This window comes from Aureobasidium namibiae (genome assembly GCF_000721765.1).
Source record: "Aureobasidium namibiae CBS 147.97 unplaced genomic scaffold scaffold_12, whole genome shotgun sequence".
Taxonomy (NCBI): Eukaryota; Fungi; Ascomycota; class Dothideomycetes; order Dothideales; family Saccotheciaceae; genus Aureobasidium; species Aureobasidium namibiae.
The window spans coordinates 252,528-278,555 of NW_013581197.1; the positions used below are offsets into that span (position 1 = coordinate 252,528).

General features: G+C 50.1%; 9 protein-coding genes across 9 annotated transcripts; 4 read left to right on the plus strand and 5 right to left on the minus strand.

Annotated features, from left to right (window-relative positions):
* Window positions 1-43: 43 nt before the first annotated feature.
* M436DRAFT_74070 (VID27-domain-containing protein) lies at window positions 44-2,648 on the minus strand (the record flags this gene model as incomplete). Its single annotated transcript, XM_013570546.1, has 3 exons — window positions 44-850; window positions 906-2,545; window positions 2,630-2,648. 3 exons carry the CDS (start codon window positions 2,646-2,648, stop codon window positions 44-46), a joined length of 2,466 nt encoding a protein of 821 aa, XP_013426000.1.
* A 420-nt stretch (window positions 2,649-3,068) lies between these two features.
* M436DRAFT_50351 (fatty-acid amide hydrolase) lies at window positions 3,069-5,215 on the minus strand (the record flags this gene model as incomplete). The annotated part of the gene is made up of 8 exons (XM_013570371.1): window positions 3,069-3,190; window positions 3,241-3,370; window positions 3,429-3,487; window positions 3,542-3,746; window positions 3,798-3,912; window positions 3,967-4,255; window positions 4,466-4,612; window positions 4,675-5,215. 8 exons carry the CDS (start codon window positions 5,213-5,215, stop codon window positions 3,069-3,071), a joined length of 1,608 nt encoding a protein of 535 aa, XP_013425825.1.
* A 443-nt stretch (window positions 5,216-5,658) lies between these two features.
* M436DRAFT_50791 (pantothenate transporter-like protein) lies at window positions 5,659-7,414 on the plus strand (the record flags this gene model as incomplete). Its single annotated transcript, XM_013570451.1, has 4 exons — window positions 5,659-5,787; window positions 5,841-5,947; window positions 6,138-7,036; window positions 7,089-7,414. 4 exons carry the CDS (start codon window positions 5,659-5,661, stop codon window positions 7,412-7,414), a joined length of 1,461 nt encoding a protein of 486 aa, XP_013425905.1.
* An 850-nt stretch (window positions 7,415-8,264) lies between these two features.
* Window positions 8,265-10,773, minus strand: M436DRAFT_50010 (uncharacterized protein; the record flags this gene model as incomplete). The annotated part of the gene is made up of 2 exons (XM_013570322.1): window positions 8,265-10,526; window positions 10,576-10,773. The coding sequence occupies 2 exons, from the start codon at window positions 10,771-10,773 to the stop codon at window positions 8,265-8,267; spliced, it is 2,460 nt and encodes an 819-aa protein (XP_013425776.1).
* A 3,899-nt stretch (window positions 10,774-14,672) lies between these two features.
* Window positions 14,673-16,629, minus strand: M436DRAFT_83260 (uncharacterized protein; the record flags this gene model as incomplete). Its single annotated transcript, XM_013570547.1, has 6 exons — window positions 14,673-15,512; window positions 15,567-15,760; window positions 15,822-15,995; window positions 16,052-16,388; window positions 16,456-16,507; window positions 16,562-16,629. 6 exons carry the CDS (start codon window positions 16,627-16,629, stop codon window positions 14,673-14,675), a joined length of 1,665 nt encoding a protein of 554 aa, XP_013426001.1.
* Window positions 16,630-17,349: 720 nt separating this feature from the next.
* On the plus strand, window positions 17,350-18,925 carry M436DRAFT_50619 (uncharacterized protein; the record flags this gene model as incomplete). Its single annotated transcript, XM_013570421.1, has 3 exons — window positions 17,350-17,839; window positions 17,895-18,110; window positions 18,162-18,925. Coding segments are annotated over 3 exons (1,470 nt in total), but the record flags the coding sequence as incomplete, so codon positions are not given.
* Window positions 18,926-20,459: 1,534 nt separating this feature from the next.
* Window positions 20,460-21,525, plus strand: M436DRAFT_50799 (uncharacterized protein; the record flags this gene model as incomplete). The annotated part of the gene is made up of 2 exons (XM_013570456.1): window positions 20,460-20,780; window positions 20,833-21,525. The coding sequence occupies 2 exons, from the start codon at window positions 20,460-20,462 to the stop codon at window positions 21,523-21,525; spliced, it is 1,014 nt and encodes a 337-aa protein (XP_013425910.1).
* Window positions 21,526-21,955: 430 nt separating this feature from the next.
* On the plus strand, window positions 21,956-23,358 carry M436DRAFT_50414 (WD40 repeat-like protein; the record flags this gene model as incomplete). The annotated part of the gene is made up of 3 exons (XM_013570385.1): window positions 21,956-22,200; window positions 22,385-23,047; window positions 23,133-23,358. The coding sequence occupies 3 exons, from the start codon at window positions 21,956-21,958 to the stop codon at window positions 23,356-23,358; spliced, it is 1,134 nt and encodes a 377-aa protein (XP_013425839.1).
* Window positions 23,359-23,493: 135 nt separating this feature from the next.
* On the minus strand, window positions 23,494-25,829 carry M436DRAFT_83264 (vesicle coat complex AP-1/AP-2/AP-4, beta subunit; the record flags this gene model as incomplete). Its single annotated transcript, XM_013570548.1, has 3 exons — window positions 23,494-24,285; window positions 24,340-24,908; window positions 24,962-25,829. 3 exons carry the CDS (start codon window positions 25,827-25,829, stop codon window positions 23,494-23,496), a joined length of 2,229 nt encoding a protein of 742 aa, XP_013426002.1.
* Window positions 25,830-26,028: the final 199 nt, after the last annotated feature.

Below are 26,028 nucleotides of genomic sequence, written 5' to 3' on the forward strand. Positions count from 1 at the left end.
GAGAAGTGAAGAATAATCGTTTCGTCGTGATCTACAAACATACTTAGTAAGGGCTGTTGACGATGTCATTCCTGCTGAGATAGCTGCCACGGCCAGTCTTTCTAGGAGTGGCCATGATGCTCTCGCGAGTTGGTCTTTGCAGTGCTCTCTTGGCTACCATGTTGACCTCGTTGGGAAGAGCCACCACGATATTCTTGTCACTGCCGAAGCGGAAGTTGTCTGCCTTGACGTCTTCGGCATAACGCTTGATGCTGTAAGGATCCTTGCGTCCGGCCAGAACCTTTTTGAGACTCCAAGTGATGATGAAAGGTCCGGTTGCGGTAATGATGGTGGTCTCGTCTGAATCAGGACCGGTGTTGAATCTGGCGGGTGTGAAAGACAGAGCAACCTTTGTCTCATGCTGGAACTGAGCGACGTGACTTGGTGTAAGAGCCAAACGACGCGGCTGAGGCTTTGAGTCCTTGGCGAATGACTTTTCGAAACCCAGCTTGCCCTCATTCTTGCCATCGTTCTGCAGTGCGTCGATGAGCAAGAGGTAAGTGCGAGTAGTAGCAAGAACCCAACGGCCATTAGCGGAAACATCGAGACCGATGATCGGGTCACCCAGAGCAGGAATGTGTGTCTTTGCGTTGATTCCGAGACGATCAAACATACGAATATCACCCTTGCTTGAAGCGACGGCAATGTATCCCTTGTCGGTTGTGGCCGCAGCGGTGAAGCCGTTCTTCGTGGCGTATTGCTTGAGCTCCGACTCAACGAGCTTGTCGCCTTGCAGACGAGGATCGATACGGTACAGAGCATTGTTGGACAATCCCAAGAAGGTTTGCTCGCCAGTCATCTGACTGAATTTCTACACCCGAGTTAGTAAAAGTGGTTCGAGCAGAGATAAACGAGAATCGGCATACCTTTTCGGGGGCGAAGGTGTTGACAGGAATGTCATCGTGAACCTTCCACTCATCGACAATCTTGCCATACTCAAGGTCCATGCGGAAGAGAGAGTTAGGGTTGTCACCATCTTGCATGATCATGTTGCGATCCTCGGCGTGTAGCATGATCTTTTTGGGGTTAAAGACTTTGCCGCCAGGTGTCTCGACCTTTGAAATATTGGTGGAGAATTCGAGATGGTTGTCAGGGGTGTGCTTGAAGACACCGATTTTGGAGCCTCTGACGACGAACGAGCGGTCGTGCTTGTAGCCGACAGCAAGCTGAGAGTTGACGTTTCCATCTTCGTCTCTTGTGATAACGTCATCCTCCGATTCGTCACTGTCGTAGTGCTCGCTTCTTTGTCCATCGTCTTCGTCCTCCTCTTGGTCGTAGTATTCTTCCTCCTCTTGTTCGTCTTCTTCACGAGCCTCGGCCTCTCTCTCGTCATCCTTATCCTCCAGGACGAGGTCGTTGAAGGCATCGAGGACGTAGTCTCTCTCGGTGTCCTTTGCTTTGAGCCACTTGGTCTGGTTGGAGTGCTCCCAGAGAGCCTGCATCAGACCTTGTTGGAACTCCTCCAATGATTCTTTCTCCTTGAAGCGCAAAAGCCACGAGTAAGCATTGCCGTCTTCGCTGTAGTGATTGAAGATGAAGGAGAGGTACTCGAAGTTGAAGACGGGGTTGAGTTCGGGAACAACTTCTTGACCGAGCCAGTCTCTGTCGTCACTGTTCAGTTGAAGCCAGTATTTCCAGTTGCCAATTTCTGTGACGGTAGCGTTGACGCTCTCGGCTTGCTGCACGAAAGTGCCGGACTGGAAGTCGAAGAGGTGGAGTTGGACATCTTGATCAGCCAGAGTTTCGCGAGCCTCAGGAGCCTTGTTTGCCGAAGGAGCGATGGTCGGAGCCTCCTCGTAGGTCCGGAGAGGGGCCTTGCCAGATCTGGTAGTCCTGGGCATGGCTTCACTACGCTTGACGCCGGAGTTGGACTGGTTTAGGGATGGCATACGTGTCGTGGTTGGAGGTGGAGAGATGGTGGGAGAGCGAGATATGATAGGGGAGCGTGAGGGGCTCTGGATGGGACTCGCTTGTGGTATAGGGTCTTCGTGCTCGAAGCTGAACTCGCGCAGTTCTTGGTCGGTAGCGAGGTCGCGAGGCTTGCGGTACTTGCGCTCGTACTGGCACTGGGCAGCTACGAGAGCAAAGGATGAAGCGGTTTCGGGGGTTGCCGAAGGGTCGCAGACAAATTCGAACAAGTCGCCGTCGTCACCGCTGAGGTCGAGCCAACCGAGGACAACTTCGCCGTCGTCTCTGATGTCAACACGGAAGTGCAGGTCCTGGTCGAGCAGAAAAGTCTTTTCGTCCTTGTCTGAGGCTACACCGTCGAGTCGGTCGTCTTGTGTGCCGTCTTCTCCTACGAGCTCTGCTTCGCCTTCTTCGTAGACACGTTGGATGACGAGCTGGTACTGGTATTCTTGGCCGGTTCGTCGGATCGAGGCAGCAGCGTCTTTGAAGATGAGTTCGGAATAGCCTTTGAGCGATCGGGGGCGGACGATGTATAGCTGGCCTTGGGGCAGTTCGATGATGGATTCTTTGTTGGCGTTACCGAAGAGGTATTTGCTAACTGTGGTGCAGGGCTATTGTTAGCTGCGGTGAACTGGAGTCTGGAAAGTGGGTGACGAAGTTGGAAGTTGGCGGGGAGACGAACGAGACCGCAGCGCAAACATGTTTTTGACTTTTGGCACTCCTGGCGACGATGGCTGTCAAGAGAAAAGACTGCAGCCACGAAGAAACAGGAAGGAGTGAAACTACGATCAGGCGCATCAAATACGACCACCACGGCAAAGGAAGTTGGCGTGTCTGGGTCGTCACTGAGCAAGCAAACACGCCAACTTTTGAGGGCAATTTGACACCCCGCCAAATTGCGGCAAGACAACACCTTCCTCTCACTTTCCACTTTGCACCGTGTCTTGAAACTTTGATTGCTCGCCAGAGCTTCACGCCTCGATCCTGTCTCGCAATCTCCCTCCACACACACCCTACAGTCTTCACCGAGGCCGTCATGACACGTCTCTATCTTTCTAGAATTCAGGTATGCTCGTAGATAGCTAAGTACCTGCGAACACGCGTTGTGATTATTTCACGCGTCATACCGCCGCTCCAAGCCCTTCCAGCACCACCCTCGTCATGGCTACGACCTTTTCTTCCTCCAGCCTATTGGCGACGAGCTGCAGACTCACCGGCATTCCATGAACTGCTTCTGCATTATCTGGTCCAAAGTTAGCTTCTTCACTCTCATGCTGTCTGTAAGCCACTCACATTCTGCCTGGATCTGTGCATCGTCCTGCGACAGCGGCTTCGTGCCCGACTCCGCCTTGTCCAGTTGCCTGTCCGCCGCAACTCCACTCGGGAAAGACACGGCCGAGTAGTCTAGGATGTTGAACACGCCCTGTATTAAATTTAGTGACTGTCGCTCTTTCTGTACTCTGTTGGCTCGAAGAACATACCGTGTAGCCAACGTGTTTGAACTTGCCGTGTTCTACAGATGCGAAAGGTGTCGTTGGGCCTATCAGAGTCAACAAGTCGGTTTCAAAGTACAGGCTCGTACAGTTACACTTACACAAGATTCCGTCGAGACCTGCTTTGGTCCATCGGTCAAGGTAGTCTTTGCACAGTTTCGATCTTTGTGCTTGAAGCTGCCACATAGCATGCACTCCTATCTCTTGTGCCTCAGAGTAGGCTTGCATCTCTTCTCTGAACGGCTCGTCTACTGGAGCCAGGATATCTCTGACCGACTTGGCTCCGTCTGCAAGGAAGAACTCCCCCTATCATCTGTGTTAGCTGAAGACCGTCACTGTAGCCAGCCGTTCACTCACGAGTAGATCCACCGCTTCTTGATGCAATTCCGGTTCCCAATCAACAATCTCATGGCCGGCTTGCTGCAGTTTCTCAACCGCATGTTTCAGCGCCCGACGCACTGGCGGAGTAGGGCTAGGATATTGTGATCAGCTTTGTTTCCGAAACCCGCGAGTTGTCTTGTCTTACACGACCATGCCATCGTTCCAGATGACGCCCAATCGCAACTTCTTGCCCACATCAACAGGACGCCAGGGTATTGGCAGGCATTTGGGGTCAAGCATCCAAGGTTCCGCACCCACAACATTCTTTGCGAAGAACTCGATGTCGTCGAGACTACGAGCCATGGGTCCATTGACGGAATTGACAGCTTCTTGCCCTGCTAGTCCACTTTTCGCGAGGGCCGTTGGGAAGCGACCGAAGGAAGGTCTCAAGGTGAAGATGCCAGTGCAAGCTGCAGGTATACGTAAAGAGCCACCTAAATGTCAAAGTCAGCAAGCAAATCGTATACCATAACAGTCCTCTCCAGATGCGAAGAGAGTTAGTGTTTAGAGCTATAGGGATGCACAATCCCTTCAGTATTACTCCTCTCTGTGGAAATTGCTCTTGTCTGGAAGGCATTGTGTACTTCTATAGCTCCAACACGACAAATCTCTGACATGCGCAGAGTGCCTCGTCATTGACTCACCGATATCCGTGCCAACACCGAGCACACTGCCACCGAAACTGATCAAAGCACTCTCACCTCCTGAAGACCCACCAGAGGTCAGCCTTCTGTTCAGAGGGTTGACAGTGCGACCAAAAGTGTTGTTTACAGACTCCGCGATCATCATTGCTACACATACGAAGTCAGCAAGTCTTCTCTGATGATCAAAATCAAGCAACAGGACAGCTCACCAGTAGGAACGTTCGTCTTGACATAGAGCACCGCCCCAGCTTTGGTCAGCAGATCCACCAAAACCGTGTTGTATGTCGCAGGCTGATCCACCCAAGCCACAAATCCAATGGTCGAGTCCTTGCCGATGATGTTGAAGTTGTCCTTGAGCGATATAGGAAGGCCATGAAGTGGGCCAACAGGCTTTCCAGTCTTTGCCAGATGCTCATCGAGAAAGTTTGCTCTCTTCAATGCTTCAGGAAAAAGAGTTTCGCTCAAGCAGTTGGTCAACTGATGACATACAGCAGCTCGTTTCGAGAATGCTTGAGCAACATCTGCTGCTTTCCATTGACCGCTGTGAATCTTTTGCAGAAGTTCTGGTATAGTAGCAGAAGTGTACTTCAACTCATTGCCGGTGAAGAAGCCACTCTCTTTTGGGAAGCCTGTCACGTCCAATTGAGATTCCGAAGGCATGAGATCCGCTGGTATAAGCCATTCCTTTGGAATAGATTTAAACAGTGCTGCCTGCTTGGCCTTTGCGATATCTTGCCAGTTGCGTGTCATGTCGGTATGTCGTTTATTCCTTGGGAACCTATGCCGAAGTGTCCTTCCATCCATAATCTCAACATCCCGTCTTTATAAACCCCGCACGTGATAATCGTTGTTGCCCGAGGCCTATCTTGCAGATCACCGCGGCTCCGGGCAACCCTGTCTCATATCTGCCCTATCTTTTGCCCCACAAAGCTTGGCAGCCCACCTTAAACCACCTTGATCTCAGCAGCCGAGGGGTTTTTTCTCCATTGGACCTCAAGAGCTGCACTTTCGACACTGTACTTCGATAAGGCAACTGTTCTTATCATCAGCAGTCTGTGCCGCTGTGCATCTCATGCCCTATCTTGATACGCCGACTTGCACATTGCGCTGATCAATATAAGATGAAGTAACAAACGACCCTTTTGCATTACATATTTATCCACCTATTTGTCGACCAATTCCTAGAGATCAAGATGGCTGTGGCTACCAAGTTCAGAGAGTATCTGAGTCCTGGAGGCAGCTCCGAGGGAGAGAGGAAGCTGGTACAGAAGCTTGATTTCTTCATCCTAACGTTCTGCTGTCTGATGTACTTCTTGAATTATGTGAGCTTGCCTCAAATCATTGTTATACGTATCGTTGACTGATACGTACTTAGCTGGATCGCAGCAACCTCACCAACGCCTATGTATCCGGTATGAAGGAAGATCTTGATTTCAAAGGGAACGAACTTACTCAAATCAACACTGTCTTCACCGTTGGTAAGTGATAACTTTCCACAACCCTTCCACAAAGCCCGAAAGCCACCTACGCTACAGAAGGCCACAATGTCGTCGAGAGAGGGGGTATTATCCTTCGAGAAGCGATGAATGATGCTCTCTCTGGAATTATCTCTGGTCTGGTGAACATTGTGCAATTTTACAGCTGCATGCATGAATCGCAGTTCACTTTCTAGAACGACACGGCTAACGTCTTCAAACGGCTATGTGATTGGTCAGGTGCCATCAAATTTGGCCCTCTACTATATCAAGCCTCGATATTTCTTCCCGTCCATGATGATCGTCTGGGGTTGCTTGACGATGATTACGGCCGCCACCCACAATCCTCAATCTATCATGGCCATCCGCTTCTTTCAAGCCTTAGCAGAATCGAGCACCTTTGTCGGAACACACTACATCTTAGGGGCTTGGTACACTGAGCGCGAATTGGGAAAACGATCCGGCGTCTTTACTGCTTCAGGCCTTGGAGGCACGCTATTCGGGGGACTACTGCAGACGATTATTCACTCTTCCATGGACGGCCTACAAGGATTGGCTGGCTGGAGATGGCTTTTTATCGTTGATGGTCTGATGTGTGTACCTGTTGCCCTCTATGGATTCCTCTTGTTCCCAGACACCCCGCAAACGACCCAAGTACCGTATCTCTCTGAAGCCGAGCGCGAACTTGCTCGTTCCCGAGTCCCTCGCCATGTTCAACGCGCACCCTTTAACTGGGCATTCGTCAAGCGAGTCTTCGGTTCCTGGTACTGGTACGGCTTTGTTATGTTGTGGATAATAGCCGGAGAAACGGAGTCATTCTCGTCAAACTCTCTCCTTGCTCTGTACATGAAAGCTCACCCGGGGCGCAAGTACTCGGTGTCTCAGCTCAACAATTATCCCACTGGTGTTCCAGCAGTGGGTATCGTATCTACCCTCTTCTGGGCTACGCTCACGGACTTCTTGGGTGGTAAGAGGTATCTTGTCGGTTACTGGATCGGTATCACTGGTATCATTACGTCCGCTATGATACTTGCCCCTTCTGCCACTACAGCATCCACTTTTGCAGCATACTATTGGGCTGGGTCCGTCTATGCGTGTAAGTCTTCTCTGTTGGCTGCATCTCTGCACACCATTGACGTATCTCTTAGGTCAAGCAACGTTTTTTGCCTGGGCGAACGATGCTCTTCGCTACGAGGAAGACAGCCTTCGTGCCGTTGTCATAGCTTCCATGAATGCGCTTAGTGGCGCTGTGAACGCGTGGTGGTCGATTGTGTTTTATTCGGCAAACTTTGCTCCTAAATTCACTCGAGGAATGTGGGCAATGATTGGTTGTTCAATAGCCCTAGCCATCTGGACGGCAGGTGTCTCGTGGATGTGTGCAAGGACAGAGAAGGACAGAATTAATCACGGCGTTGAAACTCACAGTGGTGATGAAGTAGTCAGTGTGGATGAAATGGGCACGCAGAAGGCTTGATATCCTCCCGCGTACGAAGAGCTAGTCTAATGTAGCTGTGAAAATGCACAGTGTCTCTAGCAAATAGGTAGTGTCCACTGAGAGTCGTGATATGCTCAGCTCTCTATGAACCAGTCTGATGTCTTTCCCATGTTCAGGGTGTCGTGTTATAGCTATAGAAATGCACCAAGTCTTTGCTCGACAGTCGGCATCCACTGAGAGCTATACTTCTATGGCCTCTCTCTGGACTGGTCTACCATCTTACAAGAACTGTGCACTTGTTCAGTATCACTGTATTGAGCCTTCGTAGAGAAACGCCTCTTCCGCTACCCTTAGGACCATCATGGCTGTCAGACTTGTCACAGGTGATGTCCTCGTCCTCGTCCTCGTCCTCGTGCTCACTCTCACTCTCTCATCGACCTGGGCTTTCTTGCCCTTCTTCTTCTCGACCTTCTTGACGTCCTTCTCAGCGGCCTTCTTGACCTTCTGGGTAGGCTCGCGATCAACGTAGCGTTTCAGGTTGTGATTAATGCAGCTGTGAAAATGCAGAATACTTTCCACACTAGAATGATGCCCAAGGAGATAGCTTTTCTTGATGCGTTTCAAAGGATTCACTCATGTTTCACTGAAGACTGTGCATTCCTATAGTACAAATGCGCTACTAATCATTACGGGAGAGAGCCAATCATGGACTTTGAACAGTCGGATACTTCGAGCTTCTCTCCCTCCGACGTGGAGTCTCTCGTAGTAGCTATAAAAATGCAGAGTGCTTTTCAGAGTCGAAGGATGATCACAGAGAGAGGGTGCCCATCGACGGATGTTTTAGATCAATGAGCATACCAACAACTACAAAAACCTCCTGACTCCCACCCTACCATGTGAACAACATAAGACTAGGATTAAGCACAATAGGCAACATAAAATGACTGACAACAACAGTCGCAAGCGGATAGATAGCAAAGAACTGGTCAATCCTCCAGAACTCAGGAACCACACATGCAAGCACCACCATGCCGATGGAAGCCGTGATACAAAACAAAAATGTGAATCCAAATTTCTTGATCACTTTGGGCACCTCTTGGAAAAAGGTGGTGTTCTCTGCTTCTTTGGAAGTGGCGCCCCAATTCATGTCGATACCGACCAGGTGGGATAGAAGGGCCTGGGATACGTGAAGCGAAAGGCCACCGAGGAAGATAGACATTAGTGGGATCCACATCAAGTTGGTGACTAGTGAACCAAGAAGCGATTTCTCTCCAAGGCGGTAGCGAAGAACAGCCAGAGCAACGTTTCCAAGGCCTGTAAACACCACAATGATAGAGAGATAGACCTGGAATGAGTTGAGGTAGTACTTATCGAGGATGGTATTGTACCAACCGACGATGAAGTAGTTGAGAAGAGTGAGTAACCATGCACACCCGATAGCGTAGTAGGTTCCGATGTATGACATGATAGTAAGCTTTGATGGCAGTGGCATTCCCGAGGTGATGAATGAGCGGAAAAGCTTTGTAAAAGGTCCTCGGGTCGGCCAGTATCGTATCGGATGGAATAGTAGTTCACTGCAGCCATATGCATACTTTTCCCAGCGGGCTAGCTCATCGTACACAGTGAGCGACACTCCCTCTTTAAAGCCGTCTCCAGTATATGCGCCGAATCGCACGAGATAACCCTCGGACTGCAAACGGAGGGCCATGTCGAAGTCTTCCGATACAGTGGCTTCTGACCAGTACTTCTCACGTAGATCGTCCGCACAATCGTACGCGATGTCCTGTACGGCGGACCACCGGAGGATTGCGTTATGTCCAACAAACGGCGCAACGTCACCGTTTGCGATGGCGTACTTGATCTGCGTATAAACCATATTTGTGAAGAAGGTAATGCCATTCTCAAAGAAGTTTTGTGTCACATTCATTACTCCAGATGAATACTGAATGATGGCGACTTGTGGTGAATTCGTCATCTCGCTGACCGCATCAAGTAGGCAATCAGTTGGCACTCGCGTGTCGGAGTCGATGAGGAGTATGAAATCGCCCATACGGACGTTGCCGTCAGCCCAGGTTCGATTCTCGTCCTCTTCGATGACTTCCGCAAGCGCTCTGACGTACAAAGCAGCCTCATCCACTTGAGTCCAGTGTGGTGGCCTTGGACTTGGTTCTGCCATCTTGTCTTCGACACGGTTGCTGACCCAAAGAGCATAGTTCATGTTTGAGGCTTTCTTGAATTTGCCTCTTCTGACGAATGGAACAGGATTGTGCTCTCCTTTCGGATCATGACGGGGGCGAGCTACCCATCCAATGCTGTGTTCTTCATAGAAGTCTTGACGAGCTTGAGCTTCTTCACGAGACAATAGCTGCATACCATCATCGTTGATGAAGATATTTGCTGTTCCGCCTTGCATCTCGTAGGTCGAAATGGCAGCTTTGATAGAGAACACCGTTGGAGCGATGACGGTCTGCAAACCCTCTTTATAGACGGGGCATTGAATCGTGACGTGAGGCAAGGGTGAACCACCGGGAAGTCGCTTTGGAGGAAGGCCAGAGTAGTATTTGGTGTTGCTCTGTACCTGGCTGATCGGGCCGAATATCTGAAAGATGTTGCCAATGAGAGCTTGGAAGAAGAAAAATGATACCCATATGGTGACCGGGGCCGTCGCTATCAAAGCCAAGCGGGTGTAACTATTGTCAAGTGCAATCTCTTGCACGATCTTTCGATATCCAGCGCCGAGAGTAACGATGATAAGACAGAGCGTCAGTGCAGTCGTGATCGAGTGAAGTAGCACTATGCGACGGGGTTTCTCTGCCAAGTCCTCTTGACTTTCAGTGATGTCCAGTTCGTTGACCGATACGTTGGTGTCCTTCTCCGAGGATTCCTGGTCGGCCTGGCTGGACCAAATCAAGTCCATGATACTTTTCTCCAGGACTTTGGCACGGTCGATAAGATGTTCCGGTTGGTCATCCCAGACTACCAATATGCCTCTGTCGGCGATGAATGCCGCAAATTGATGCTTTGCGCAGCGGCTCAGATACGAAATGTCAGGAAGGACCTGGAGGTTCAGGTTCCGACCTATTGGGATGGAACTTTGATCGCTGCTCTGAACGAGGAGCCTGATCATGCGTGTGTTGAGTGTCATGGCGCTCTAATGATCACTTAATACGTACAACAATGATCGGGATATAGATACATACCTTTACGTTCAGAGATTTGATAGCCTCAAAGAAGCCGTCAGCCCTGCTTAAATCAGGAGGGCAGCAGACGTATTTGTCGCGGCCTTGCTTGATCACCACACCCTCGTCTTCGCCTCCAGCGTACCAGAGCATCTTGGCCTGTTGAGACCACAAATGGTTGACCATGAGTTCACATCTTGCTTCGTTGAGTCGATGCATTGGCATGCTTTGTGAGACCACAGACTCACGGGACATAGGCGTGTCGGATGTTGGTGCCCACGGCGTGAGAGAACCGCTTGTTGGTTCCTTATGCTCGGATTTTTCGGCATCTTTCCTGGCCGGCTTGCGAAAGTAGGACTTTAAGCCCATGGTGTGGGATGTCGGAGGCAACTCGCGATGGCACTCAGTCCTGCGTGGCGGGCTCGAGGGCAGCGTTGTATGCAAAAATTGGATCAAAGAATGGAACGACGTCAGATCAGATATGCAAAGTATAGCAGTGGATGAAGAATGAGTCGATGTGTAGGTAGAGATCGCTGGGATCTGCTTCTTTAAAGCTCCATCGCCCATGTGCAGACATCCACACACACCATGATGGGGCCAACGACATACTCAGCTTACATCTATGCGTGTGGCTTTCAAGCTGCATTGAGTTTCCCAAATCGAGCCCCAAAATCAGGCTCAACTCGAATCCAGTTGGGTTTACCGATAGAGATGGTTCACCACTAGTGCAATGTACACTATGCATCGTGCTGAGCTTAGCTGAAGAGCCGCGCATATATCTTGGCGGCGAAGAGATCCAGATATAGCCAGAGATAGTTATCGACGGTAGCCTCGGCTGTCAAGCATTGCACATCGTCTGAGATCAGCTGGTGCTGCCGCAGCATCATACGCTCGAGGCAGAGATTGCCATGGCATAGGACGCATGTGGTCCGGACCAGATGCTTGAGAAGACTCGAAGTCCAGAAGACGGCTGCATAGAGACAGGGTCGATAGTATGGAACACTAATACGTGGCAGACGCAGACCTTTCGCCGATTTAGGCTTCGTATCTCATTCAACGGATCGCGACTTACAGCTTTTCAGACCCATGTCGGTGCAAACTGTCGAAGGGGCTGGTGCTGTGTGGCTTGGACCTCGGTTCATTGGACTTCACCTAGCTTCCGAATGCTCTCGTGGACCTTTGCTAGGATCATGGCCAAAAAGGTCTTTTGCTCCACATCTTATCGAGAGCCCACTGTCAGCGGCATTCCAGTGTGTTGGAAAAGGCAGAAGAACATATTGTTATCCTTGGAGACAGCCATGCATACGTCTGCGCGATTTGGAATGTCACCGAATACCTATGTGTGTCTGCAGGTCCCAGGAACGCACAATAAGTGTCATCTCGACTCGTTCCAGTTTCAACTGCAGGTCCCAGAAGCTTACAGTTGACCTCAAAACTCAATCAGCTGCGATCTTGGCCAAGATCCGGTGACGATGCAGACAAGAGTGCCGTCACATTGCCGTGGAACGAGCCAACTCTTCCAAACCCATGCACACAGGTGCAGATGTGTACGATTGGGTCCCTACCGCATCTGGTCCAGGGAAGTAGATCTGGATGAGATGTAACCAATCGGTTTGGTTCGATGATCGTCTGGAGTGATTGTGGACTTCTGAGCGGCATGGTTCACATGCACATTGTGCATATCCCCAACCGCGACCCTTCCCGTGTGGGTCTGTGTGTCTCTGCACAGAGAACGCAAGCGAACATTGAGAAGATTTGGATGTGAAATCCAAATGTGTAGGGAGATTTCAGATGTTTGCAGTTAACCTGGTTCGGACGGTCAAGATGAGACGTTAAATTTAGACTCGCCCCCCACCCGAGGCGGCTGGCAAGACGTGAAAGCTTCGTGCTGCCGTCAGCCGGGGACGTCGCATATGCCTCAAATAATTGATCAATTCCCTTGCGTCTGTGCCAATGCTTTTGTATCGACGCTTGCGTAGACATCGATTGTCTTTCTTCAGGAAGGCAAGTCCAGTAGTCTTCTCTCCGTAGGCATTGTGTTAGTCCTCCGGAAAAGTGTCATGTTCGCTGGCTCTCAATGCGCGTGAATGTCCGGCGTTGTCGCGATTCTTACAACCCCATGTTGTGGTCTTGCATTGCCTCGGGAATATGATGTGAAGGTTTCAGACATGATCCAGGCTTCATGCCGACTGATTACTGATGTTGATCAGTTGGGTAGAAAATATACCACTTTGGGGTATCAGTTATGCAAGATCCCGTCGTCGTTGCATGTCTCGTAGCGATATGGCCGACTCCATATCCTGTACATGGTACATGTATGGTACGGCCGATGTATAGCGCCCACATCTATGCATCTGCATATTGGAGGCTTGCAGCGCATATATGGTGTTTGTCCCGAAGACCATCCAAAGTACTCATACATCTGTGAAAATAATCAGTCCGTCCAAATTTGGAACCGTCTCTGTTAGTGTCCAGCCTTGGGTTGGATATAGTCCAGTGAGGTCCGAAACTGGTCCATGACTCGGATATAAGAATCGAAGATGATGTTTCTGGGTTTCCGGAATGCACGGGTCCGCCATCGCGTATAACGTTGAACTCTGGGATGAGTTGCAAGAATTCATTGCGACTAGTTCGTGTTGTTCTGGTGATCTTGATATTTGAGGAGATCATGGTTTACTATGATACATCGAAGCCACAATCTGGTATCGATGTATCGATCAGCTTGTACTCCGACTGTCAACCTGAGTAAATCTCTCGCAAGATCATGCATCTCAGTAGAAGTATCTGCCCATACCTGGGTTGATTACAATGAGATTCACGTGGGCAAGCATCAAAGTCCAAGAGGAGTCTCAACGTGTGAACAAAGTCAGAGCTAGAACGGAGACAGAAACGAGTGAAACACCGGTGGAACGGTGAAGCTCGATGACATCCTGCTCCTACAGTTCATACCTGAGATGTTCTGTAGGGTTCTAATGGAATGGGCCATAGATTTTCCGCTTACTCAACTAGTCACGAGAAGAGCGCTACAGCAGCACTTACTCCGAAATAGTTTTGGTTGTCCTGTGCATACTTGTCACATTTTGCAACTTTCATGTTGATCATCTAAGCCAGAAAGACAATGGATGTCTTGAACCTCCCCATGTGCAAAGCAACAGCTTCCAACGAGAGTTAATACATCATGGGCTCTCTCTGGACTTTGCCAAGATCTGGAAAGAACTGTGCATTATGATAGCTCCTAGTCCGCCTATATGTTATCGTAAGAGCGGAAGTGGAGTGGCAGTGGGAATGACGAAATTTAGCACACGAGGAGGGAGTGGGACCGCGTCGTCCGGATACGAATACATCTCCGCGCCAGATGCAGTCATCCTTTGTCTAGGTCTCTTGCTATAAAATGTAGGGTACTTTGCAAAATGATACAATGACCACGGGGAAGACCCCTCAGAAGATTCTCTTGAGCTGCGCTTCCGTTCTGATAGAGGATTGTGCATTCCGATCATGTATGAATGTGCTACTGGTCACTGCGGGAAGAGGTCGAGAACTTTGAAAAGGGAGGAAGGCGCGACGTATCTTTTATACCTCCTTGAGTTGTTTCCGACATGTTCGCTCTTCGACCATTCTAGCACCCTCTTAGCCCAATTCTTGACGTGTCAAGTATATCACGGTTTGTCAACTCACTTGTATCAAATCAGAATTCAATGATGAGCTACCTTCAACAGAAGCAACTTATGTTCTTAACCACTTACGTTACGAGATTACTATCTCTGTACTTGACTACTACTATTCTAGCACAACAGTACAAAGACGTGGTTTAGAGTGGGCATAATGTTGATTCTGATCTGCTTGAAACTGTTCCTCGAAATTCGCTCCGGAATCTGCAGATTTTTCTCCTATGTTTTCGTTTCTGTCTTCCATCTCTGCTCGATACTTGCGTTCCTTGATCTCATACTTTTCTTTGCCATGAACATCCTCCATTGGAAAACAAAAGAAATAAGTTGGTCTGATGTACCCCACTTGATATGTCGTTGATGATCTCTACTTGATCCGTAGAGATGCAGAAATACGCTGATACAGAATGAGATCCCCGCCCCAATACGATATCGATTGCTGATAAGATGCGATCATTCGTATTTGGCTCTCAAAGAGCCGCAAATCTTTGAGCCGACTCTCATGTCAAACATGAGACCTCCAGAGCCAAAGACCATACCGACTTGGTAATTCAGACTCACGAAATTCTTGCCGGAGAAAGTCTTCTGCTTCTTCCAACGGTTAGCAGCGACTTTTTCGAGATTGACTTCGATGGTGCCAAGGGTGCGGGTGCGTCCTGTAAACACGAACTCCAGAGGAGCTTCTTCTTCGTCGCTGACGACCAGAGTGATGGTCTCGGATGTCAGCTTGTCGTAAGCGGGAAAGTGGAAAGGCAACACCATTGGAGTTCTCGCAGAGATGCTCTCATTCTTCTTGACAAACCATTCGATCTGATTCTCGGCATACCACTTTTCATCGTCGGGGTCAAAGACACAGTTTTTGCGGCTGTGCTTTCCTGGCTCGAATGGAAGGCGGTTGATGACGCCGTAGTGGTGTCTGGCTACGCCGGCTTCGACAAGACTATCACCTTCGATGCAGTGAATGACTGCACCGCGAGCAGCGGCAGACCAGGCGTTAGGGGGCTGAAGAATATCGAAGTCTTTAGTGCCGGCGAAGTGCAGTTTGAGAACGTTGTGGAGATGATTGCTTTCGCCAAAACCGCCGACTAGGATGAGACCCTTGGCCTTCTTCTTTGCCTTGCGCAAGGCGATGTACTGTTCGTCGCAAAGCTTGACGATAGACTCCATGACGGGACGGAAGATGTCGTGGAGATTCTCGGCGTCGAGGATGATGTAGTTCTTTTCGATACCAGCACGAGGGTCTTCCTTTGCGCCGGCCAGAGGAATACTTGCATCATCCATGTCGTCAGTGTTCTGTAAGGCGTGAGGGTTGAAGCCTCTCTTGGTGCGTTACTCGAAATGCTCGACACATCTGTTCCAGTCCTTGGGATTCTGCTCACAGTATTCCTCGAAAGCAGTGAGACCCATGCGAGCCTTGACATGGTCCTCGAATCTCATGTTGAGGATACCGCTTCCACATATACCACCAGTGCCTGCAGCACACTCCTCAAAACGAAGGGGCTTCAATGATTTGACTTCGTAGGAGATAAGATCAACAGTACCTATGTGCAAGAGTTCGATCAGCATATTTGTCATGGTTAAAGATGGTGGGGTTCTTCGTACCTCCGCCTGCGTCGCAGACGATGTAGGTATCGCCTTCAGCAAGTGTGACACCCTCCATCTGCTTGAGGGCGTAGAGTCCGGCAGCCTCGGGCTCTGTGATCATCTGCAAGTTGCGAAGTTTTGCCATCTCAGTGGCCTTCAGAGTTGCATCCTTAGCCGCATCAGACCAGACAGCTGGGACCGTGAGAATGTAGTCAATCTTGGTCGAAGCCATGAATTTTTGCCATAACGTTTGTCAAGGGCTTCAAGGGCCTGTGCCTTCAACTTCTCCAAGAAGTCTGCAGTGGCTTCCACAGCACTTCTTCCAATTTGCTTGAGTTGAGCTTCAAGTTTGGTACGAGAGACGTAGGGAGGAAGCTCCTGCTGCGGATCCAGAAGAAGTTTGAGCATCTGGATGGATTCCTTCTCTTTCATAGCAGGGAAGCCCCACTTGACGACATGGACATCGGCTTTGTTCAAGTCAGCGTAACTGCCAGCGGCGCGGCGTTTGCGACTGGGCAGAGGCGTGGCTTCTGAGGAGACCTCATACTGCAACTGTGTAGGCACTTTGTCACAGCCTGTGCCTTCCTGTTATCTGGAAGAATGTGTCAGACGCGATGAGTGAGTGATGTGGACACAATACATACCCTCTTACAACTGGAATCTCACTAGAAGAGTCTGGCTTGCCACGGTAGGTGTACGACACACTGTATAGCTGTCAGTCGCAAATTTGATAGGTTGTCAGCGCGATGTAAACTCACCCCGAGTGAGTGGTACCAAAGTCCACTCCTACGACGATGGTGTCTTTCTTAGGACGACCGGGAGGCATGGTTATCGATTCTGTGAATGGGGGACGATCAAAGAAAAGAAGTGATGAGAGGTAGTCAGAGTAGTAAGCGTAGACAGTAAGGAAAGGATGAGGGAGGAGGCTGAGGCCTGAAGTGAAGTCGGATGGAGCGAATAGATAAGTTGGGAGAGTGAAGGCAAAGCTTCACAAGTGAGGTTTAGACGCTATTTCTAGACAGTAAATAGGGATGGAGCGACGAATGAAGATGCTGTTTCAGCTCAGAGTAGAGGGGGTGTCATCTCTCCCTGCTGAGGTATATAACGCGCACAGCTATCAAAATACACAGTGGCTCCAAAAAACAGATGGTCTTCGATGAGAAGCGATGTCAAGTCAAATCTCGTTTGAGTCGTCTCTAATCCGAAAATACTTGTGCCTTTCTATAGTGAGTACCACAGTCTTTGCTCTTATGGGAGGGTTGTGGACTTACAAACTTTAGCACATGGGGAGGTGCGATGATCAGCCGGCAAGAACTGAATCCAATAGGTGAAGTGACAGTGAGGAGCTTTTGAGATTCTGTCAGTCTCGGTGACTACGGGCTCCGTTCAACTTCACTGCTCAGCCTTCTTTCCCTTCTTCTCTACCAACCAGTCAGCGCCAGCACCTTCTTCCCAACCTTGAACCAGCAACCATGTGTTCAACTATCGAGTTTGTGTATCTGAACGCGTTCGATGTGCGCAAGTCTAACTCTACAGTAGGAACTACAGAGATCTGTTGCAAGAAAATGAGCGCCTCAAGCGAGTACTTCGGAAATGTCAAGAAGACGGCATTCTCGAATACAACAGTCTCGTGGATGAGTACAACGAAGCGGTCGACCTTTACGGCACAGCCAAAAAGAAGATTCGAAAGCTGAGAGAAAAAAACGAAGATCTGAAGGGAAAAAACGAAAATCTTCAAGATGAGGTTGCAGATCTCGAACAAGAGCGTGATGGACAAATGATAAGAGCGAAGGAGAAGACGCAGAAGATCAGAGACATGGTCAAGGAGCGTAACGACTTACAGGAGAAACTGGCCCAAGTTGTAGAGAAGACCGGAGAATCTCGTGTGTCTCTCGACTACGAAGTTAAGCAAAGTATCGCAGCTTCAACTAGGCTAGACAAACAGCTGGGAGACGAAACATTCCGCAAAGTCATGGACCAGATTTACGAAAGATTCCGCGAGTGCTTTCTGATGGTCCGCCGCAAGCAAGAATTTGGTCAGTCTGTGAAATTCTATCGCGAGGAAAAGAGAATTGACGCGTGGTACTACAGATGTCAGATCCATGTTGTCGTCAGATGGGTATCTGACAAGATTCCTATCCAAACGAGTGCCCAGCTGGAGAGACAACACTTCAGACGACAAACTGCACGTCTGCATCTCTCTCGTTTCCAGAGCCTTTACTCAATTTGTCAACAACCAATTTGTCTTTGGCCTTCCCAACAAGGATCCAATTCAGGCTGCCTGGTGGGCCTGGATAACCTTCGCAGGTACGTTTGGTCTTACTGGTCTCCGGACGAGAAGCTTACTTCATGATCCAGAGAATACGCAAACCCCCAAGGCACAACAGGATGTCAAGAGATGGCTCGCATTGACTAGCACCGTTCTGACCACCAATTATAGAGAATCGATGCTTCAAGCAAGAGCAGATTCTCTGGAACTCCTTTTGGACAACATGAAAGAACATCTTGAGACCGTGACAACCTTGGATTTCACCGATGCAATTCGCCGTAGGCTTTCGGATGCTATCGCTCCGCATCTCACTACCCTCCGCATGCTTCACTACCAAGAGTGGAACTACAAGCTGGACATGATGGATGCAAGCCGCAAAGGATCTCCGGTGCAATTCAGCCGGGCTCGTATGGAGGGAATGTTCTGGGAGGAGACCGGCTTTGTCAAAGCAAGTCTATTCCCACAGCTTTGCAGGATTGAAGAGGATGTTGAAGTCGATGAGACCGAAGAGGATGAGGAAGATGCTGGTGATGGGCAGGATGACAGATATACCGTCATCTGCAAAGCTAGAGTCGCGGTCGTGGATGCCTGGGAAGAAGATATGGAGGATGCAGAGGATATCGATGTTGAGGTCAAGACTGGTTTGGAGTCAATGGAGTCGCCGGAGCGTCCCGGAGAGGATGCTCCAGAGAAGGACTCTGGTGAGCCCATGGATGTGGATCGTATGAGCGGTCTTGTGGGAGAAGGAGAAGCTCCTAGAACTCCTGGCAGAGAACATTCGGCAATCGTCATTCCTGATTCTTTGGACCGTGATGAGGAGGAGTTGGCGTACGGCAAAGGTTGGCCACATTAGCTTAGAGAGATCCGCTGACAACTCCATGCGCAAAAAGGAGCACAATAGTAACAATTAGAGTGCATGATGTCGTCGATAATGAAGATAGTCATCATTGAACTGCAGTCTCTTTCTCGACTCTCTTTGGATACTCCTCTGTCTTCGAGGTCTTTGTGTATTTTCAGAGCTCGCAAGTCGTTGTTTGCCGCCCTAGAAAGATGGAGTCGTAGGAGGCAGGTGGACGCCAGGACAAACGTGGAGTCTCCAGTGCTCAAGAACAGCATGTTCATACCAGTCGGAAGGTCGATTTGTATGCGACACCCTTTCAACTCTCAGATGTCTGTATTCCGTGAGGTCTGGCTTGACGCCACATAATCCGGACAGGGTCAGCCGCGTCATATGAACGATGATGATTTTTGTGAGGCACGGAATAGAGGCACGGGAAGTATCGTGAGCGACTCAAGAGTTTGCTGTGGTCTTGCAACCTACTCGTCAAACAGAGGCTCATACCCATCTTCGATCGATAAGTAATTGTCCTCTCCAGACAAATCTCGAAACCATCACAGAAGCCACCAAACACGTTCCCAACACGCCATCGACCCCGCCGAATAGCTGCATCGACTTAGGACAATATGTGCATTATCACGAGCAAAGAAGAGCGCGTCGGAAGAGATTGGAACCAGCCAGCACGACATGTTTCCAATTATCACGCTAGGCCAGCTCGACGGACATCACCACTTCCGAAGAATCGTCGAAGATACAGCAACCATGGCAACGATTATCGGTCCAGCGACGCTCCGGTGCGCTACGTCTATCGCTCGAGCCAGCCTTCAATCGACTATTCTCATCGCGACATCAGAGTGGTCGAGAGATGATGCTCATGACTGGCTGAGTCGAGGATTGCAAACACTGTACGATTATGATGGGGATGGAAGATAATGTTGGAAAGGTGTAATGTTTTATACGCAATGGTTACGAGAAACGTCAAGTCCACTCTGGTTGTTGATAACGTTGGATTTCATGTCTGCAATGAAGCCTGTTCGTTTCCTCTCAGACTCAGGATGATCAAGCAGTGCACGAGGTCGAGCCCAGAAGCAAGACTTCATTGAACACTCGACAGACAAGACTCGATAATCGAGATAGCGGAAGCACCGGTATGGATACGAAAGGCAGAAGGACGCGCACCGAGTGGCTGGACCCCTCGAATTGATCGGCAACGGCAGGCGAGCATGTGAGACCCCATGACGTCGCAGCTTCCTCCGGATGCGCCTCTCTGCGTCGTTGTTTCCTCTGCGCATTCCTGATTCCAAACTTCTTTCTCATTCAAACACAGAGACGTAAACTGCAACTGCGACTCTGTTGGGCCATCACTCAGCACATACCTAACTTACAAAGCCAGATTCTCCTATTTTCATCATGTCAGTAATATCGAGCTTTCGCCATGCCTGTCCCAATATTCTTGTTCATCTCTGATGCCTTCGACAGGAACCGTTCCCTCTCCATCCGGTCAAAGGGCCAGAGCGGCGAGAAGTCGTCCAACAAGCACCGCTTCACCATGGCCAGTCTCCGCGGCCACCAACAGCCCGATCTCTCCAAGAAGCTCTACCGCTTGATCAAGACCGAGAACCACGCCATTGGCGCATACGAAGCTGCTGCCAAGGAGCAGGCCAACATCGCCTCCCAACTCAGCGACTGGGGTGAGGAGACTGGTGACGACGCCATCTCGGAGATCTCAGACAAGCTTGGTGTTTTGCTGGCTGAGATCGCCGAGCAGGAGGATGTTCTGGCTTCCGGCCTTGAGGAGAGCAGAGGTGTCCTCAAGCAGATCCGCAACACCGAGTCTTCAGTTCAGCCCTCGCGCGACCAAAAGGCCAAGGTTCGTTATGAAGTTTTACACACGACAAGCAAACATACTAACCCATCTCCAGATTGCCGACGAGATCCAGAAGCTGAAGTACAAGGAGCCCAGCTCTGTCAAGATTGTCACCCTCGAGCAGGAGCTCGTCCGCGCAGAGGCTCAGTCTCTCGTCGCCGAGGCTCAGCTTACCAACATCACCCGCCAGAAGTTCAAGGAGGCCTACGACCTTCACACCGCCGCTATCATCGAGCGCGCCGAGAAGCAGATCCTGCTGGCCAAGAACGCAAGAAAGTTGCTTAACCTCGTCGACGATACTCCCATTGTCCCTGGAGACGTCCACCCCACCTTCTCCCACGCTGAGACTGCAAGAGAAGTCTTGAACGTTGCCGAAGACGAGCTTAGAGCCTGGACTCCCAACGTTGAGCCCATTCACACCAACGCTGGTAACCTTGGTACCAACGCCATGCCCGCTGCTCCCGTGTCCTCGCAAGGTGCTGCTCCCACTCAGCACTACGCCCAGCAGTCCGAGTACCCCACTCAGCACTCCGAGCACCTTACTCAACAGTCTGAATACCCTACCCAGCAGTCTGAGTACACTCAGCACGCCGACCAGTACGCTACTTCGTCCGAGCCCTCTGTCGTTGGTCAAGAGCCAGTTGCATACCAGACCCAGACCTCAGCCCAGCCTACCGAGACATCCTACGCTACTGACGAGCACGACCACGAACATGCTCGCAGTGTAGCTTCTCGTGTTCTCGGCTAGGTACGGAGCAGACCTTGTGAACTGGGAGACTGCGGTTTCCGACCACGTTAATTAATTGATGTCCTCCAAATTGCGATCAGTGCCTTTGTCATGAGTTTATAAGTTGAGCGTCTTCTTAGTTGAAATAGCAAACCCCTAATCTTTATTATATCAATTCTGATGTGCCTTGCGTTTCCAAGAACTCGACATGACTGACTACTATATCTGCACCCTCTGGCTCCAAGAAGAGCCAGTGTAAAGTGAATAACCTATCATACAGCCTGTGCGTCTTGCAAAGATCAACTTGAAATACCTCTCGTCTCATGAACATGTTTTCTATAAGTTGGTAGAACTCGGTTATAGCCCGGATATAACGACCATGACATCTCCGACCACAAAAATTCGAGCTCACGAGCATACCTACGGTTGACCACGACAGCAAGCAACAGAAATGACTTCAATCGACTCGATCAAATCCCTGGTTCTGGATCTACCTCCTAGCTGTATTGAATTTTGCTCCGCAGCGCGAGACTACTTTGTGGTCGGGACATATTTTCTGGAAAAGAGAGAACAAGATGCTAGTGTAGCTGAGGGGGAAAAGAGCAAAGATGAAGAGGACAAGAGCGAAGATGTTGGAAAAAAACCTCAGACTAGAACTGGATCATTGATTCTGTTCAAGGTTGAAGGTGATGAGATGTAAGTATTGCCTTCCATACGTCCCCAATTTCTGTCTTTACGATTCTTTCGTCTATATGCTCTTGCACTTCAAAAGACAACGGAACCACATATACGTCCAAAGACACCAAGAAGGAACAAACATCTTCCTCCTCCACCTCGTATCCTTGCCAAACATCGAGAAGTCTCACATGTCTCTGTCCAGCATCACCATTTCAACAACACCCACCCCCTACGCAATCCTCGACCTGCACTTCTCGCCCCACGACCCTTCTCTTCTAGCCGTAGCAGGCTCAACAGGATGTCTCCAACTCTTCCGTTTCTCTGCCGCCACCACATCCTTAGAATCCCTCTCTACCTACCAATTCTTCGATCCAGCAATCCTAGCTTTATCGTTAGCTTGGCATCCTGTCGAAGCAAACAAACTGGGTGTAACAGCATCAGACGGCGGTGTCTATATTGTCGATACCGCTGTCTCGGTAGAAGAAGCAACAGGCACGGGAACCCAAATCTTGGAGCACGAATTGGAAGCTTGGACATTGGTCTTCTCTCACAATGGCAGTGCCATCTACTCTGGCGGCGACGACGCAAGTTTACGTTTTTCCACTCTTGCGACATCAGAAGGTCAAGAAGAAGGAAACGACTTCACACCCGTACAGTGGCAAGACCGCCGTTCCCACCAGGCAGGCGTCACCGCCATTTTGCCTCTGGCACTTGAAGACAACATCCTCATCACAGGCAGTTATGACGATAACATACGCATTCTCTCCGCACCTCTTGTAGGCAGGAAACAAATCCTCGCAGAAGAAAACCTCGAAGGCGGTGTTTGGCGACTGCAACCGCTACACCAAGACACTCAAGCACGATCGTAAGTTTCTTCTCCCAACAACTTCCCTGTACACCCTTTTGCAGCTTTCAGTGAAGGAAAAGAAAGAAGACTGACAGAGGTGCAGATATACGGTTCTGGCAAGTTGCATGCATGCAGGCACCAGAATCGTGCGTGTTCAAGCAGACGATGACAAGGGCGATTGGAGTATAGAGGTGCTGGCAAAGTTTGAGCAACACAAGAGTATGAATTATGGCAGTGATGCGCAACCCGAAGCAAGCGGATACAGTGGACCGCGAACCATTGTGTCGACTAGTTTTTACGACAAGTTGTTATGTCTGTGGAGGTTTTGATCGTTTCCAGGGCACAAGCGAAAGCAAAAAAGAAAACAGGCATATAATTCTAGAAGATGCAACGACTTTCGCTTAGAAAATTTAGCAACAGGATGATATGGGTCGGAAACAGCGACTACAGCTTTGTGCATTTTCTTAAAACAACCCCAAAATGTCTTCGTTGGCCTTGTTGCCACCTCCATGCAACTGTGTCTGCGGTGGCGGCGGCTGCGAGGCCTCCATACTTAGACCCCCAAACCCATTCATCAAATCATCAGCACCCGACCCCCCAGTAGCAGGAGCAGCAGAAGCACCGCCCGATGATCCAAAGATACCCATCAGGTCCTCCATGCCACCTCCCATAGGTTCATTAGCTGTAGGGCTAGCAACGCGCATGGGTGTGCCTGCAAGACCTTCGAGTCCCGAGGATCCACCAGGAGGTGCTTTTTGCATGCTTGCTGGTGCGGCGCCGTCGAAGTCGATATCGAGAAGGTTTTCGGCATGGCTTTGTACCGTGCTGGCTTGGCCTGAAACGGCGGCCGCGGCGGCGGCTGCTGCCAGTGGGTTCTCGCGTGCGTTCTGGGCTGCTTCTTCGATGGCGGCTTGTTGGAGGGCGTTTGCGAATGAGCGACCTTGGCCGAGGAAAGTTTGTGGCGGCTTGTGATATACCGAGGCGAGCGTCGATAGATCGGGCATGAGTGAGTCGAGTAGGGGTATCGGCAGAGTTGAGATTGTCGAGGTGATGGCTGGTCGTTGGGCTAGGACGATGTTCTTTGCGATCTGAGGGTCGCTTGACAGTAGTCGCCAGTAGACGTATGCCCTGTCGCGAATGTCTGGGTTGTCGCATTCTACTGTTGCGGTTTGGAGAACCTTTTGCACCAGTCCCTGCGCTTGGTCGGGCTTCTTCAAGAAGAGTTTGACCACGGCAGTCAGAATCTGCAATTGTGTCTGTTGGTTTTGTTAGCGATTGTCCATGCCAAACGCAAATCTAAGAAAGCATACCTGAGTGAATTCTTCTGCGAAACCATCGACAAAGCCAGACAGGATATCGCCAGCATTACTGATCTTCTCAGCATACTCGCCAACGATCCAGATCAAGGCACCTCTTGCAGTTGGCTCGTCCAGATCATCGATGCATTGACACAGTGTGGGGATGATACCCTCATAGCCAGGGTATTTTCTGAAGATATCCTTGATAACCACGACAACCTCTTGCACAACATAAGCTTGCTTGGTGTTGATGAGTTCAAGCAAAACGTTGACAGCTTTTTCACAAGCATTCTCAATCTTGATTGCAACCTGACCGATGGCCTTGATGGCTCTCCTGACAAAATCCATGTCGACTTCCATAGCGTACTCTTTTAATTCGGCAAGCAATTGTTCCACGTTTGAGTCGTTGGCAATGCGAACCATGATCTGGAGTTTCTGGAACTTGAGATACGGTGGGTCGTTGTACTTGCAGAAGAAGACGCGCATCTCCTTGGACAAGAGTGAGGGCTGTTTCTGGAGGAGGAGATCGATGTTGCGCAGAGCGACGTATTGAACTTCGGGTTGAGACGAGACGAGGGTGACTATAAGAAGCTGATTAGTGATTGCATCGCGGCCATCTGTCAAGCACACATACCAAGCGGAGGAGCCATCTTCTTAGCGTAGGTCCTGCCGAGCTCCGGGTTGATGTTTTGCATGTGCAGGAAGACACACTTGACAGCAGCCAGGACGACACTAGGGTTGGCATGCTGGAACTGTGGCACGACACGCTCACAGATGTGCTCGGCTTCCTTCTGCTCGTTGGGCTTGTAGTCGGCCAGAGTGGACAGAATGGTAATGCGACCCCACTCGGTACACTCGTTGAGGGCGAGTAGCAGCTTCTTCAAAGTCTGTGGCGTTACGATCAAGGCATTCGTCTCGGGGGCGGCTTCTCCAATCTCGACCAGTGCAGTGACACAATTGGCGACAACCATAGGGTTAGAATCACTAATCATCTCCTGAAGTGTCTCGAGGAAGCCGTTCTCCAGACACATGGACGGGTTGAGGTCGAACAGCTTGGCGACACACAAAGCAGCAGTCTTGCGCACATACGGACTCTCGTCTCGTAGAGTCTTCCGTAGCGGCTCTTCCATGTAATCGACCATCTTGTCCACTCGGATGCATCCCATAGTACGGATAGCCAGTGCTCTAACCAGAGGGTTCGGATCTTCTGAGTCTTGTACGAAAGTGTTGACGGCCAGGATACAAAGATCGGGATGACTTTTGGCGTAGTTCATAAGGTATAGGTAGACGAGCTTCTTCTGGTCCAGGTCGCCAGTGGCTATGTTCTTGAGCACATCGGGAAACAGTGCCGACACATCTTTTCCCAGGGTCATGGCCATGATGGTCTTCTGAATTGACTCCTTGCGCTCGTAGGCATATTGCGAGACCAGGCCAGCGCGGAGCTCATACGTCTCGCCCTTACGAGGCACCGCCAGCGCACTGCGGAGTCGGTTTACCGCCATCTTGTTGTTGTCTTTGTGTTTCCCAGCTCTTCCAAGTCTGTTGGCCTATATCCAGAGGGTTCGGTCGGATGGCGGGGCTGCAGTCGAGGCTGTACAGTAGAATGTCAAAGTGTCAATGAAATGAGGGTTGTTGATGCTCCCTGCTCTGGACTCCAGCTTCCACACTTGTGATTGACGTGGAGGGGCGCACAACTTTATG